General features: G+C 39.2%; 1 protein-coding gene across 5 annotated transcripts in view; it reads left to right on the forward strand.

Annotated features, from left to right (window-relative positions):
* Window positions 1–17506, forward strand: part of FCHSD2 (FCH and double SH3 domains 2) — a 309718-nt gene that overhangs the window by 217133 nt on the left and 75079 nt on the right. For all 5 annotated transcript variants that reach the window (XM_017948727.3, XM_017948728.3, XM_021926259.2 and 2 more), the window contains one exon: window positions 6655–6777. In XM_017948727.3, coding sequence (XP_017804216.1) covers window positions 6655–6777 — 123 coding nt within the window. The remainder of the gene's footprint in view (window positions 1–6654; window positions 6778–17506) is intronic.

Consider the following 17506-nt stretch of genomic DNA (forward strand, 5'->3'; position numbering starts at 1 on the left):
GTTCACGCCATTCTCCTGCCTCAGCCTCCCGAGTAGCTGGGAGTACAGGCGCCCACCACCTCGCCCGGCTAATTTTTTTTGTATTTTTTAGTAGAGACGGGGTTTCACCGTGTTAGCCAGGATGGTCTCGATCTCCTGAACTCATGATCCACCCGTCTCGGCCTCCCAAAGTGCTGGGATTACAGGCTTGAGCCACCGCGCCCGGCCTGACCCAATTTTTATAATCAACTTTCACAACATATTATTTTTTTCATCATAATAAAGGTGACCCAGTTAAGATAAATGCCTCATTCTCTACTTCACTCTCAAAATGTTTCTTTGGTACTTTCCCTCTTATACAACTGGGGTCTGCTTTTGTAGCCCAGACCCTTCTCAGTTTGATTCATTTCAATAATCATTTATTAGAGGCCTTCTCTGCTAAGGATAGGATAAAGGGAAGAAAGTGCTGCCTGTTCTTAAGGAATTAAGGGTCTTTTGGGAAAATCTGACATGTGTATAAACGGTTTTAATGTAGTGTTTTAAATATTATGATGGGGAGTTTGTAAAAAGCGTTTTCAAGCTCTTTGGTTCTATTTTTGAGACTATTTTTATTCTAATCATTGGCTTTTTAATCAAATTGCATATAAGTATTTATGCAATCTGCCTTCTAATCACAAACCATGTTAAGACAGTACTATCCAGAATTGCTTTGAACTTCATCTCTAGATGCTGTCATTGGTTCAGACAATTGCAGTTTAAGGCAGGGGGCTGGAGCAAATCATAGGGTTTTCATCCACTTCCTGTGCTTTGAATTCCAACTGTTTCTTAATTTTTGTATCTCCTGCATTAACTCTATGCACACTAGCAGTAATTCACCCAGGCCAGAAGGCCTCCAGCTATCTTACCCACCAGAAAATGAGTTCATGTGCAGGTTAATGAGTATCACAGCCTTGCAAAGGTGGTAATTAAAATTCAGGGAATTCTGGGTGTTGAATAGCTGAAAAAGATATTTTAAGATTAATCTCCGTTGAAAAAGTTTCTGATCACTTGGGCCTCCTCTCACCTACTTAAATAAGATTCAATCCATGATTTGCAATAATACCCATATAGCACATAGAAGAATATTGTGAGAACGCTAAGGAAGAGCTAGTTGAGTCAGTTTTATAAAGCACTGGGAACTCGGTAAGCCATTAGTAAATGTTAGTTGCCTGTGTTAACCATCGTTATTATTATCATTTAAGTGGAAGAGAATGGGGGAAGGACATTCTAGGCCAAGAGAGTAACTTCATTGGAAACATGAAAGTGAATGTCATTTTCCAAAATGACTCAGTATAGTTGGGATGTAGAGTATAATGCAGAGAACAGTGATGAGAGATGGTGCTAATGAGAGAGAGTTATGTTGGGACCAGATTGTAAAGAATCTTCAATGCCTGCTGAAGAATTTCTACTTTGCAAAATATACAGTGGGAGCCACTGAAAAAAATTTTGTGGAATTTTTTCCGATATGATATTCAGATTTTCTTTATGCTTTTTTATGAAAAATTTCCAACATACACTGAAGAAAAAAAAAGGCAGTATAATGACCCCCATGTACTCATTACCCAATATGTGGCCAATACATTGATGATTTTAAAGCAAGGCAAGAAAGACTAACATTGTACCACATCCTTTACCTTATTTAATCTTCACTATGTCCTGTAGAGTATGTGGTACTCCCACTTTCCCTAATTATAAATGAGAAGACCATCAACATGATAAAGTAAGTAAAAGCTCTGGGATTCTAACCTACATCCAACTGATTTCAGAGCTCAAGCTCTTTCCTGTCTGGCATCTGAAGTAGAGCATGATTCCCAGTTGAAAACAGCTGCTGATCCATCTACAATAACAGTACCTATTGGTCCTCTTGACCCTATTCAGGATGGTAGGCTTCTCTGCCTGCAGCTACTCTACTTCCAGAGGGTCACCAGAATCTAAGTCCACATAAATGCTCAACCTAGTCAGCTAAAGTAACTGTGCAGTCCAGTAATTTTCAAAGTATGGTTCCAGGCCAGTGGCAAGTTGTTAGAAAATGCAGAAAATGCAGACTCTTAGGGCCCACATTCAGCCTGCTGAATCAGAGACTCTGGGTGGGGCCCAGCAATTTGTGTTTCTGTTTTTTTAAGCAGACTTTATTGTTTAGAGCAGTTTTAGTTCCACAGCAAAATTCAACAGAAGGTACAGAGATTTCCCTTACACTCCCTTCCCCTACATACAATTCCTCCCACTATCAACATCCCCCATCAGAGTGGCACATTTATTACAATTGATGAACATACATTGACACCATCATCATCACCCCAAATTCATAGTTTACATTAGGGTTCATTCTTTGTATTGTACATTATCAGTTTAGACAAATGTATAATGACATGTATCCACCATTGTAGTATCATACAGAATAGCCTCACTGCTCTGAAACAATCTGTGCTTTTATAAGCTCTGCAGTGATTCTTAGGCATACTTCAAGTTGGGAACATCTGGTTTAGTTAGACCTTAGAAAATGGAAGACAGCTCATATCTGAAGGATCTTCCTTACTCTTAAAGGCTTACAGAGTTTTTTGCCTACCCAGAAAAGAAGAGAGGGCAGGACTGAAATACATTTGTGCTTGTGAACTGTTAAGATAGTAAAAACTAGGATTTATTACTATTAAGTAGGGATTTACCTTTTTTAAAAGAATGGTTCAAATCCCTGTTGGAAGTAAATCTTTTTCATATAAGTAGTTAGGTACTACTAGTGCACCAAGTTGCCATTTTTTAACTCTTTTATGTTAAATAATGCACATCTGTATAATTCTGGTTGATATTCTGCCAACGTAAGTGAAGAAGGATGCTTCTACATCAAATTCAAAACTATCAACAAAAGTTCAGTATATCTAATCAGCCTCCTTTTGTTACGGGATCTCTGGGGTACCAGTTTTTCTGGCTAGAAACCTCTGTGGCCATGGTGCCTTTGCCCGAGTTCTTGTCCTGTGTCCAGGAAGTATGAGGTAGGCAGACAAGTGAAGGGTAAAGAAGAAGAGTTTTATTTACTGTTGGAACAGCTCAGAGGAGTGGGTAGCTCCTCCCTGTAGGCATATCGTCCCTTGGAGTGTCAGGTCTCAGCAGAGAGGAGGCCCTGGAGAGGGTGGCTTTTCTCCACAGGCAAGTCATTCGGATGTCTCTGCAGGTCTCTGAAGCTCTCAGCAGAGAGAGTAGCTCCTCTCTGCTGGCAGGTTGTCTCTGCAGCTTTCAGTGGAGAGAGTGCTCCTCTCTGCAGCTGGCCTTCCCATCGTCTCCAGCTATTAGCAGAGAGAATACTCCTCTCTGCAACTGATCGTCCCATCCTCTCTCTGCCCTCTTCTTCCTCTGGCCATCCTCTGCCCTGCTCTGGCTGAGCCCAGGGCTTTTATGGACCTCAAAATTGGGGAAGTGTGTGCAGATTGGTCTATGGGCAGCCATGGGAAGGCCCAGAAGAGGGACCACCAGTCCCCACTCTGGTCTGCCGGACTGGCAGTCCAACCCCCAGTCTTCAGGCCGTCCCTGGCTTGAAGGTGGGGCCTTACTGGGAACCCACCCTCTTCTGCCCAGGACTCTGCCTCCCGCTGCTATTCAAGGCCCTAGGGCTCAGTCCCAACCCCACTAATCGGAGTGGGCTCCAGGAGAAGAGAGAGGCCAGGCAGCAGGAACAGACATCCCCAAGCCAGCAAGGGACAGGGGCAGGGGACCCTTCCTGGCCCTCCTCTGGGAACACAGGGAAGCTCGGATCCACAGCTGCAGTTTGGGCAGCTGTAGCCCCTCTCAGGAGGGTGGGGCTCCTGCCTGCTCCGTAGACCAGGAGGCCAGGGTCTGCAGCTGCAGTTTGGGCAACTGCAGTGGTACCTGGGGAGCTCCCATCCCAACTCAGAAGGGGCTGGGCTCCAGAGCCACTGGCTCCATGGAGTGTGCAGCCCCAGCAGTACTTCCCTGCTGTAGCCAGCATGATGGCAGCAGCCACTGCCATCACTTTGGTAAGGCTGTGGCAGCCATTTCGATAATCGTGTCTACTGGTGGACCCTGGGATACATGCGTCAGTTATTATCTCATGATGAGATAATATCTGTTTTATTGCTGAAGTGAAATATACTATAACAACAAATTACTTCTTAAATGTCTTTATAAAGTGTTTAGAAATTTATTTATTTATTCATTTATTTATTTATTTTAAAGACAGGGTCCCGCTCTGTTGCCCAGACTGGGGTGCAGTGGCACGATCATAGATCACTGCAGATTCAAACTCTTGGGCTCAAACAGTCTTCCTGCCTCAGCCTCCCAAGTAGCTGAGATCATAGGCACATGTCACGGTACCCAGCTAGATTTTTTTAAGTAGGATTTAAGAAGCTGAGTGAAAGTATAATTCCTGATTTGTGATATACTTCTATCAAAATTAATAGTACATTGCCTTTAGTGAGAAATATCTATAATCAGAAATAATCCTGATTATAGTAAGGTCAAAAACAGAAGTACCAGCAGAACTTTGGTACTTTTTTTTTCAACTTTTTTCCTCCCTCTCACTCAGACCCATACAGCTAGCACAGAGCCCAGGCACAGTGGATACTGTTTATATTTTACTGAGATAATAGAAACTGTGTGGGTATTTGGTTCACCTTAAAATTCGTGCCTTTTTTTTTTTTTTTTGAGCTCATGATGCCTGTATTACCATTTGCTGTACTCAAATAAAATACTCCAGTGGTTTCCTGCCAAAGCATAATCATGTTATGATTGTCCACCAAGACCATTTCTAAGGCAGAAACCTTATATCAGAAGATGTTATATGTTTCTTTTTCTAAACAAGTTCAGGAAAAGTATGTCCTGATGTAGGAAATTTATTCAGACTTAACACCAGCAGTGTCTCTGGTGATGTTACATAATTACATGGAAATCATAGTAAAAATATTTGCAGTGCCTAAATTTGAAGTGCTCCATGGTGTCATCTAGTGGTGTAAGCACTATAGAAGGTGCAGCTTTATTACTCAGTGCTTTTGGGACAGAATTTGTGTATTTAAAAAAACAAAAACAAAAACAAACCAAAAAAAACATAGTAAAAGTTTAATGGAACAGCCAAACATAAGATACAATGGAAGACTTCCATTGAGGATTCTTAGATATAATACCAACACAGAAGCAACAAAAGAAAAATAGCTGGGCCAGGCGTGGTGGCTCACGTCTGTAATCCCAGCACTTTGGGAGGCCAAGGTGCGCGGATCACGAGGTCAGGAGATCAAGACCATCCTGGCTAACACGGTGAAACCCCATCTCTACTAAAAATACAAAAATACAAACAAACAAACAAAAAACAGCCAGGCGTGGTGGCAGGCACCTGTAGTCCCAGCTACTTGGGAGACTGAGGCAGGAGAATGGTATGAACCTGGGAGGCAGAGCTTGCAGTGAGCCGAGATGGCGCCACTGCACTCCAGCCTGGGGGACAGAGCAAGACTGTCTCAAGAAAAGAAAAAAAAAAGAAAAATAGCTAAGTTAGACTGCATCAAAATTTAAAACTTATAAGCCGGATGCAGTGGTGAGTGCCTATGGTCCTGGTGAGTGCCTGTGATCCCAGCTATTTGGGAGGCTGAGACAGACGGATTACTGGAGCCCAGAAGTTTGAGTCCAGCCTTGGAAACATGACAAGACCTTATCTCATTTTTTTTTAAGTAAAACTTTTTTACATCAAAAGAAACTTTCAAGAAAGTGAAAAGACAGCCCATAAAATGGGAGAAAATATTTGTAAATAATACATGTTGTAAGAATCTAGTATCCAGAATATGTAAAGGAGTCTTACAACCCAACAACAAAAAGACAACCTTATTTATTTATTTATTTATTTACTTACTTATTTACTTATTTACCGAGACTGAGTCTTGCTCTGTCACCCAGAGCTGGAGTTCAGTGGCACAAACTCGGCTCACTGCAACCTCCGCCTCCCGGGTTCAAGCAGTTCTCCTGCCTCAGCCTCCCGAGAAGCTGGGACTACAGGCGCCCGCCACCACACCTGGCTAATTCTTTTGTATTTTTAGTAGAGACGGGGTTTCACCATGTTCACCAGGATGGTCTCGATCTCCTGACCTTGTGATCCGCCCGCCTCGGCCTCCCAAAGTGCTGGGATTACAGGCGTGAGCCACCGCGCCCGGCCCCACTTTTCTTTTTTTTAATATTTCTATTGTGTTTTTTCTGTCACTGCTGTTTAGTAAATATACATATACCAATGTATAATCCTACCATTAATGATAGGGGGAAAACGGAGGAAATTTATATTATAGAGTGTCTACTCTTTTCCAGGCACTGCGCCTGCATCCTTTCACATTTATTATTTCACTTAACTCCTACACCTAAGCAGATGAGCAAAGATCAGAACCCACGCATTTTGTCTCTAAGTTGTGTCCTGTTTTCCCACAGCTTTACCAATATTGGATCTTACCTCTTTTAGTTCCTGTTTATTAGAGAGATTCAACATTTTCTCAAGTGATTGTTAACTGTTCATATTTACTTACAATCTATATCTTTTGTCCATTTATTATTAATAATAGATTTTAAACTGAACATACCTACTTTTCTCATAGACAGAAGGTATCATGTGTCAAAGCTTTATTATAATTTTTTTTGCTTTTATTTACTCCATTACAGGCTCTTGATGGAAATGTGTATGATCATCTCAAGGATTATTTAATAGCCTTCAGCCGGACTGAGCTAGAAACATGTCAAGCTGTGCAGAACACATTCCAGTTTTTATTAGAAAACTCCAGCAAGGTAAGTTACCTTTGGTGCAACGTGTAGTGTTATCCAACTTAGAAGCTAAAGTATTTCTGCATACAAAGAAAATGAAGGTACCAGTGATATTAGAAGAATGCATTAACAGACAAATTTCCTGGTAACAGCATTCCTTCTAACAAAGTTGGTGGAGATTCTGTTCTCCTTTGTAATGAGTTGGTGAAGATGGCACCAAGGGCAAAAAGAGAGGTGATGATACAAGGTAGCTTAGAACATTGGCCCATTGCCATGTGCATTGCCTTTCAGAAAGGTTTAAACGTTTTATATTCTGCTCAAAATTTAAATGCACTCTGCTCACATGGGGGAAACAACAGGTCATGTGTCAGTACAAAGAGTATTAAAAGAGCACAAAGGGAAAAGGAGCGTTTTGTAATTGTTATAAAAACAACAATGTCTTGGTTTGTTTGTTTGTTTGTTTTTCAAATTAAGCCCTATTATCTATATGCTATAATTCTTTGATAGCAGTCTTTTCATTTAAAAGTGTTGAGATCCATCAAGTTTGCTGACATGTCACATTGTATGCAGAGAAAATAAATGTAATGACTTTTCTTCAAGATTCGATAGATTAAAATGTTTTGCAGTCGTGAAACTATCCATTGGAAGATAAATTGTTCCTGTGGTTAGTAAATGTTTTTTGTCTGACAAATTAAATGCACAATAAATGTTTCCTGACTAAAGGAATGCATTTTTAAAAAATATGCATTTCATAGCTGCTACTTAAAAAGATTCAGTTCAATTCTTTTTTTTTTTCTTTTTTTTTTTTTTTTTTTTTTTGTCAGGGAGAGTGAGGACTGGCTAATACTTTTAGGAGAGGGATCAGGATATCCATTTTCACATGACAGTGTCCAAAGACAGGAAGGAAAAGCACAGACTCTTCATCCTGAATGCCTCTTGTGTATATATTCTCGTTTTCACTGTACCAGAGCTCTCAATTCTGTGTTTAGAAAAGTGTTAAAAATGCTAGATTGATATGGAAATACAAAAATCACTAGCTTGGTGCTTTGAAGTCCTGTCATATATCTGTTTTCTTATATTGTTACCCCCCAAAATCTAAGAAAAAAAGGAAAATGTAAAATGTTGATTGGAGAATCTATATAGTATGTATATAAGTATTTACTGTATAATTTGTTTGATTTTAATGCATATATATTTGAATTTTTCAGAAAAGAATGTTGGGGGAAAAGTCTATGAAAAACATCTTATCTTTGTTCCTTCTATAAAGTGGTTGATTTTTGACTAGTGAACAATTTTATTATTGTTGTTATTGTTGTTATTTTTAGTAGAGACAAGGTTTCACCATATTGGTCAGGCTGGTCTTGAAGTCCTGGCCTCAATTGGTCCACCTTCCTCGCCTCCCAAAGTGCTGGGATTACAGGCATGAACCACCATGCCCAGCCGTGATTAAATTTTTTATGTTTATTTGTCCATTTAGGTTTTCTGTTTCTTTTTCAGTATGTTTGGGTAACTTACATTTTCCTAGACCATTATCCATTTCATTAAAATGTCCAATTTTCCTAGACAATTGTCCATTTCATTTATCAGATTTGATGTCATAAACTTGTTTGCTTCTAGAATTGTCTCTGTTTTTGTTTTTAATATTGTTTGTGCTGTCCGTCTTATTTTGATCAGACTCACCAGTCTATTTTATTAATCTTTGCCAAGAACCAGATAAAATGACCTTTATTGTGCTTCTCAGTGTTGTTTCTATTTCCTTAATTTTTGCCTTTATATTCATTATTTCTTTCTACTTTCTTACAGTTTATGTTATTGTTCTTTCTCAAACTTCTTTTTCTATTTAGATCCTATATTTTCAGCCTTTCTTGTTTTTAAGTAAATTTGTTTAAACCTTAAAAAAAAAAAAGTGCCTTTCTGCTTGAACTGCAATTCTGTGATATGTAGGGCTTTTGTTATTATTTCTGGTTTTTTCTCCTTATTAACCCATGATTATTTAGAAATGAGTTTTGCAGTTTCCATTCAGTTGGAATATGTGGTAGGGTGGTAGGGTGACATTTTTATTTCTAATTTTATTATAAATTGTATTTTTAATCCAATTACATTTATTCTAATTTTATCAGAGAGGTTATCTTCTAGCAAAATTCTTTGAAATGTTTTTTTCCAAGAATAAGTTGGACTGGATACACTACCCTTAGTTTATAAAACAGGAAACATAGTCATAACAGATAGCTAATATTTTACACACACTTAACAATTTAAGACTTTTAGCATGGGGTATATTTTGAATCCCATGAGGTTGCCATTACCATGTTCATTTTATATGGAGGAAATTGGACTCCATTGGAAGTTTATGTGGCTTGGCCTGAGGTTACACACTCACACATAGTGCTTTCCATTCTCTTCTACTATATTCTCTTTAACTTGTATTATTTTAATAGAAAATGAATTAAGAATTTATGAACTAGTTTGGATACATAAAGAGATAAACTTTCATTTTCTGCATTCACTCATATGAGTATCTCACTCCCCAGAAATGAGAAATAAATGAGATGCTCTTACATTTAAATTGAAAGTGGTAGGAATAAAAATTTAATAAGAATAATGTGTCTAGGAGATGTGCCCTTTTGTTCTGACTTGTACTGGAGGAGGCCTACAAGTTTTATGCCATGTGCTTTTCTGTTATGAAGAGCTTGTTATGCTGCTCTTGCTATGCTGCTGAAAGCAACCTAAAGGGAAGTTTGACACTTTTTAGATTTTTTTATTTTATATCATTATTACCTTGTTCAAAATGTGACATATTCCCAAAGATATTTTGGTGGTAATTCATCCAACATACTGTAAATGTTAAAGTGCTTTCTATATTTTAATTCATCCCCTAAATGGGAACAGATGGCCCTAGGAGCTTTTGTTAAACTTTAATTATTTATGAAGCTTACTTTTCTTCTTAATATTTTATGAAATGCTTTGCATATGTAACTGAAGCAGATGTTGTCATAGTATTTTCTCTAGGATAGTAACTCCAAAGATAGCTCTACTGGCCTTTATAATCTGTTTGTGTGTGCTTGCTTTTTGTCTCGATAAGGAAACCAATTAATAACAAAGTTCATTTAAGAATTCAGAAAATAAATTTAAAAAAAGAATTCAGAAAATAACAATGTTATTCTACATTTATTTGAAAATTAAATTGTCTTATGTTACTGTTCTTAATACCTTGAAGTCTAACCCAAAAAAAGTAGATAAAAGGAAGGAAAAAACTTCATGATCATTTCAATAGACACAGAAAAAGACTTGACAAAATTCAATACTTTTTTGTGATAAGCACTCAGCAAACTAGAATAGAAGGGAACTTACATAACAGGATAGCATTTGTGAAAACCCCACAACCAATATCGTATTCAATAATGAAAGACTGAAAGTTTCCCCTGCTGGTATCAGGAACAAGACAAGGATACCCATTTTCACCACTGCTATTAACCATTGTACTGGAAATCCTAGCCAGAGCAATTCAGTGAGAAAAAGAAATAAAAGGCATCCAAATTGAAAAAGAAGAATTAAAATTACCTGTCTTTGCAGATGACATGATTATATTTATAAACTCTCAGAGAATCCATTAAAAAAAAACTAATAGACTTAATACACTTAGCAACATATAAGATAAAAACACAAAAATCAGTTGCATCTCTATATTCCATCAATGAATGATCCAAAAAGAAAATTAAGAAAATAATTCCAACTACAATAATACTCAAAGAATAAACTATGTAGGAATAAATTTAACCAAAGGATTTAAAGACCTGTACATTGAAAACTATAAAACATTGCTGAAAGAAATAAAAGATATAAATGCATATAATAAATGTTCATGGATTGGGAGATTTTATGTTGCTAATATTGTAATATTCCCCAAAATGATCTACAGATTCAATGTAGTCCCTATCAAAATTCCAATGGCCTTTTTTGCAGAAATGGAAAAGCTGGTCCTCAATTTTTTTTTTTTTTTTTTAATTTGAGACAGGGTCTCACTGTGTCACCCAGGCTAGACATGAGCTCAGCTCACTGCAACCTCCACCTCCCGGGTTCAAGCGATTCTCCTGCCTCAGCCTCCCAAGTAGCTAGAATTACAGGCATATGCCACCACGCCTGGCTAATTTTTTTTTATTTTTAGTCAAGATGGGGTTTCGTCGTGTTAGCCAGGCTGGTCTTGAACTCCTGATGTCAAGTGATCCGCCCGCCTTGGCCTGCCAAAGTGCTGGGATTACAGGCTTGAGCCACCGCACCCAGCCCAATCCTCGAATTAATATGGAACTACAAGGGACCATGAATAGTCTAAATAATATTGAAAAGGAAAAATAAAGTTGGAGGACTCACACTTCCCAATTTCATAACTTACTATAAAGTTACAGTAGTAAAGATAGTGTGATATACACGTAAGTATAGACCTATAGACCAATGAAATAGAATTGAGAGTTCAGAAATAAACCTGAACATCTATGGTCAATTGATTTGCAACAAAGGTGCCATGACTATTCAGTAGAGAAAGAATATTCTCTTCAGAAAAAGGTTTTGGGACCGCTGGATAGCCACATGCAAAAGAATGAAGTTCAAGCCAGGCGTGGTGGCTCACACCTGTAATCCCAACACTTTGAGAGGCCGAGGTGGGTGGATCATGAGATCAGGAGTTCCAGACTAGCCTGGCCAATATGGTGAAACCCCGTCTCTACTAAAAATACAAAAATTGGCTGAGCATGGTGGTGGGCACCTGTAGTCCCAGCTGCTTGGGAGGCTGAGGCAGGAGAATCACTTGAACCCAGAAGGTGGAGGTTGCAGTGAGCTGAGATCGTACCACTGCACTCCAGCCTGGGCGACAGAGCAAGACTCTGTTTCAAAAAAAAAAGAATGAAGTTCAATGAAATTGTGAACCCTTACCTCACAAAATTAATTCAGAATGGATCAATGATCTAACTTATAAGAGAAGACATAGAGGTAGATCTTTATGACCTTGATTTGGCAGTGCGTTCTCAGATTTGACATTGAAAGCACAAGTAACAAAGGAAAACATAGATAATTAGACTGTATCAAATTAAAAGCTTTTGTGCATCAAAGGATATTATTAAGAATGTGAAATCAACCCAAATGATGAGAGAAGATATTTGCACATCGCATATCTGATAAAAATTTCATATTGAGAATATACAAAGAACTCTTACAAGTCAACATCAGAGACAACCCAATTTAAAAGTGAACAAAGGAGGCTGGGCACAGTGGCTGATGCTTGTAATCCCAGTACTTTGGAAGGCCAAGGTGGGGGGATTGCTTGAGGTAAGGAGTTCAAGAGCAGCCTAGGCAACATAGCAAGACCCTATCTCTACAAAAAAAATTTAAAAATTAGCCAGGCATGGTGGTGCATACCTGTTGTCCCCGCTACTCGGGAGGCCGAGGCGGAAGAATTACTTGAGCCCAGGCATTGGAGGCTACAGCAGGCTATGATCATGCTACTATACTCCAGCCTGGGTGACACAGCGAGAGCTTGTCTCTTTAAAAAAAAAAAAAAAAACAAAAGTTGTGTACCAAAAGGTCAATGAAATGAAAAGCTAGTTTCTTGAAAAGATTAACAAAATTGATAAACCTTTTTTTCCCTTTAATTTTAATTTCAGGGGTACATGTGCAGGATGTGCAGATTACTAGGTAAACTTGTGTCATGGAGGGTTTGGTACACATTATTTCATCACCCACATATTAAGCCTAGCACCCATTAGTTATTTTTCCTGATTCTCTCCCTCCTCCCACCCTCTACCCTCCACCCTCTGGTAGGCCCCAGTGTGCATTGTTCCCATGTGTTCTCATAATTTAGCTCCCACTTATAAATGAGAACCTGTGGTATTTGCTTTTCTGTTCCTACATTAGTTTGCTAAGGATAATGGCCTCCATCTCCATTTATGTTCCTGCAAAAGACATGATCTCATTCTTTTTTTATGGCTGCATAGTGTTCTGTGGTGTATATATACCACATTTTCTTTTCTTTTCTTTTCTTTTCTTTTCTCTTCTCTTTTTTTTTTTTTTGTTTTTTGCTTTTTGATTTTGAGGCAGAGTCTTGCTCTGTCACCCAGGCTGGAGTGCAATGGCATGATCACCCAGGCTGGAGTGCAATGGCATGATCTTGGCTCAGTGCAACCTCCGCCTCCCGGGTTCAAGCGATTCTCCTGCCTCAGCCTCCCAAGTAGCTGGGATTATACGCGTCCACCACTGCACCCAGCTAATTTTTGTATTTTTGTAGAGATGGGGTTTTGCCTTGTTGGCCAGGCTGGTTTCAAACTCCTGACCTCAGGTGATCCGCCCACCTTGGCCAAGGTGCTGGGATTACAGGCATGAGCCACCACGCCCGGACATGTGCCACATTTTCTATATCCAGTCTATCATTGGCGGGCATTTAGGTTTATTCCATGTCTCTGCTATTGTGAATGGTGCTGCAATGAACATAAGCAAGCATATGTCTTTATAACAGAACAATTTATATCCCTTTGGGGATATACTCAGTAATGGAATTGCTGGGTCACATGGTTTTTCTGTCTCTAGGTCTTTGAGGAATTGCCACCTTGTCTTCCACGAAGGTTGAACTAATTTACACTCCCACCAACAGTGCAAAACTGTTTCTTTTTCTCCACAACTTTGACAGCATCCTTTGTTTTTTAATTTTTTATTAATAGCCATTCTTATTGGTGTGAGATGGTATCTCATTGTGGTTTTGATTTGCATTTCTGTAATGATCAGTGATGTTGAGTTTTTTTCATATGATTGCTGGCTGTATGTATATCTTATTTTCAAAAGTGTCTGTTCATGTCCTTTGCCCACTTTTTCATGTCCTTTGCCCACTTTTCAATGTCCTTTCTTGTAAACTTATTTAAGTTCCTTATAGATGCTGGGTATTAGACCTTTGTCAGATGCTTAGTTTGAAAAAAAAAAAAAAATTCCCATTCTGTAGGATGCGTTTTTACTCTGTTGATAGTTTATTTTGCTGTGCAGAAGCTCTTAAGTTTTATTAGATCCCATTTGTCAATTTTTACTTCTGCTGCAATTGCTTTTGGCATCTTCATCATGAAATCTTTGTCCATGCCTATATTCTGAATGGTATTGCCTAGGTTTTCCTCTAGGGTTTTTATAGTTTTGGGTTTTACATTTAAGTCTTTAGTCTATCTTGAGTTAACTTGTGTATGTGGTGTAAGGAAGGGATCCAGTTTCAATTTTCTGCATCTGGCTAGCCATTTATCCCAGCACCATTTATTAAATAGGGAATCCTTTCCCCGTTGCTTTTTGTCAGGTTTGTTGAAGATTAGGTGGTTTTAGGGGTGCAGTCTTATTTCTGGGTTCTCTTTTCTGTTTCATTGGTCTATGTGTCTGATCTTGTACTAGTACCATGCTGTTTGGTTGCAATGGCCCTGTGGTATAGTTTGAAGTTGAGTAGTGTGATGCCTCTAGCTTTGTTCTTTTTGCTTAGGATTGCCTTGGCTATTCAGACTCTTTTTTGGTTTCATATGAATTTTAAAATAGTTTTTTCTAGTTCTGCAAAGAATGTCGATGGTAGTTTAATGGGAATAGCATTGAATTTATAAATTGCTTAGGGCAGGCTGGGCACCTGACTCACACCTGTAATCCCAGCACTTTGGGAGGCCAAGGTGGACAGATCACTTGAGGTCAGGAGTTCAAGATCAGCCTGGCCAACATGGTAAAACCCCATCTTTACTAAAAATACAAAAATTAGTCGACACATGCCTGTAGTCCCAGCTACTCAGGAGGCTGAGGCAGGAGAATCACTTGAACCCACGAAGCACAGGTGCAGGTTGCAGCGAGCTGAGATTGTGCCACTGCACTCTAGCCTGGGCGACAGAGTGAGACTCCTTCTGAAATTAAATAAATAAATAAATAAGTAAATAAATAGCTTAGGGCAGTATGGCCATTTTTATGATATTGATTCTTCCTATCCATGACCATAGAATGTTTTTTCATTTGTTTGTATCATCTCTAATTTATTTGAGCAGCAGTGATTTGTAGTTCTCCTTTTACAGGTCCTTCACTTCCCTCGTTAGCTGTATTTCTAGGTTTTTGTTTTTTGGGTTTGTTTGTTTGTTTGTATGTCAGTTGTGAAAGGGAGTCCATTCGTGATTTGGCTCTCAGCTTGACTGTTGAAAATCAGCAAACCTTTAGCCAGACTAGTGAGGAAAAAAAGAGAGAATAACCAAATAAATAAAATCAGAAGTGAAAAAGGAGACATTACAACCAATACCATAGAAATTCAGAGGATCATTAGAGGCTACTATGAACAATACATGCCAATAAATTGGAAAACCCAGAAGAAATGGATAAATAGGGCTGGGTGCGATGGCTCACACATGTAATCACAGCACTTTAGGAGGCCAAGGTGGGTGGATCACTTGAGGCCAGGAGTTTGAGATCAGCCTGGCCAACATGGAAAAACCCTGTCTCTACTATACAAAAATTATCCGAGTGTAGTGGCACATGCCTGAAATCACAGCTGCTCAGGAGGCTGAGGTGTGAGAATCATTTGATCCAGGAAGGCAGAGGTTGCAGTGAGCCAAGATTGCACTACTGCACTTTATCCTGGGCGACAGACCGAGACTCTGTCTCAAAAAAAAAAAAAAAAAAAAGGATAAATTCCTAGATGCATGCAACCTACCAATGTGGTTTGGATTTGTGTCCCCACCCAAATCTCATCAAATTATAATAATCCCCAATGTTGGAGGGGGGGCCAGTGGGAGGTAATTGGATCACAGGGGTGGACTTCCCCCTTGCTGTTCTCTTGGTAGTGAGTGAGTCGTCACGAGATCTGGTTGTTTAAAAGTGTGTAGCACCTCCCCCTTCTCTCTTTTCCTCCTGCCATGTAAGACTAAGCTGCTTCCCTTTTGCCTTCTGCCATAATTGTAAGTTTCCAGAAGCCTCCGCAGCCATGCTTCCTGTACAGCCTGCAGAACCATGGGTCAATTAAGCTGCATTTCTTTACAAATTACCCAGTCTCAGGTAGTCCATTATAGCATTGTGAGAATGGACACCTACCAAGATCGAGCCATGAAGAAATTCAAAACCTGAAGAGACGAAAAAACAAGTAACAAAATCAACGCTGTAATAGAAAGTCTCTGAGCAAGGAAAAGCCTGGGACTGGGTGGCTTTGTGGTGAAATTTTACCAAATATTTAAAGAAGAACTAATACCAATTTTACTCAAACAATTCCAAAAAATAGAGGAGGAGGGAATACTTCCCATCTCATTCTCTGAGGCCAGCATTACCCTGATACCAACATCAGACAAAGACACATCAAAAAATAAAAACAAGCCAGTATCCCTGATGAATATTAATGCAAAAATCCTCAACAAAATACTAGCAAACTGAATTCAACAACGCATTAAAAAGATTATTCATCATGACCAAGTGGAATGTATCCCAAGAATGCAAGTATGGTTCAACATACACACATCACTCTGCATGATACATCGTATCAACAGAATGAAGGGCAAAAACTGTATGATCATTTCATTTGATGCTGAAAAAGCATTTGATAAAATTTAACATTCCCTTATGATAAAACCCTTCAATAAGCTGGGTGTAGAGGGAACATATCTCAACACAATAAAAGCCTTGTATAACAGACCCACGATGAGTATCATACTGAATGGAGAAAAACTGAATGCCTTTCCTCTAAGATCTGGTACATGACAAGGATGCCCACTTTTACCACTGTTATTCAACATAATACTAGAAGTCCTAGCTACGACAGTCAGATGAAAGAAAGAAAGAGCATCCAAAGTGGAAAGAAAGAAGTCAAATTATTATTCTTCACAGATGATATAGGCTTATATTTTGAAAAACCTGAAGACTCCACCAAAATATTCAAACTGATAAACACCTTTAGTAAAGTTGCAGGATACAAAATCAACATTCAAAAATCAGTAGCATTTCTATATGCCAGCAGCAAGATTCTGAAAAATAAATCAAGAAAGTAATGTCATTTACAATAGCTACAAATACATTAAAATACATAGGAATTAACCAAAGAAGCGAAAGATCTCTTACAATGACAGAAATTAGGAGGTTGAGACAGGAGAATCACTTTTTTTTTTTTTTTTTTTCTTTTTTTTTGAGACGGAGTCTTGCTCTGCCGCCCAGGCTGGAGTACAGTGGCCGGATCTCAGCTCACTGCAAGCTCCGCCTCCCGGGTTCACGCCATTCTCCTGCCTCAGCCTCCCGAGTAGCTGGGACTACAGGCGCCTGCCACCTCGCCTGGCTAGTTTTTTGTATTTTTAGTAGAGACGGGGTTTCACCGTGTTAGCCAGGATGGTCTCGATCTCCTGACCTCGTGATCCGCCCATCTCGGCCTCCCAAAGTGCTGGGATTACAGGCTTGAGCCACCGCGCCCGGCCTGAGAATCACTTGAATTCAAGAGATGGAGGTTGCAGTGAGCCGGGATCATGCCACTGCACTCCAGCCTAGGCAACAAAAGCGAAACAAAACTCCGTCAAAAAAAAAAAGGAAGGAAGGAAGGAAGGGGGGGGGGGGGGGAGGGAGGGAAGGAAGGAAGGAAGGAATAAATTGAAGAGGACACAAACAAATGGAAAGATATTCCATGTTGTTGGATTGGGAGAATCAATATTCTTAAAATGTCTGTACTGCCCAAAGCAATCTACAGATTCAATGCAGTCTCTATCAAAATACCAGTGGCATTCTTCATGGAAATAGAAAAAACAAT

This window comes from Papio anubis, chromosome 12 (genome assembly GCF_008728515.1).
Source record: "Papio anubis isolate 15944 chromosome 12, Panubis1.0, whole genome shotgun sequence".
Lineage (NCBI taxonomy): Eukaryota > Metazoa > Chordata > Mammalia > Primates > Cercopithecidae > Papio > Papio anubis.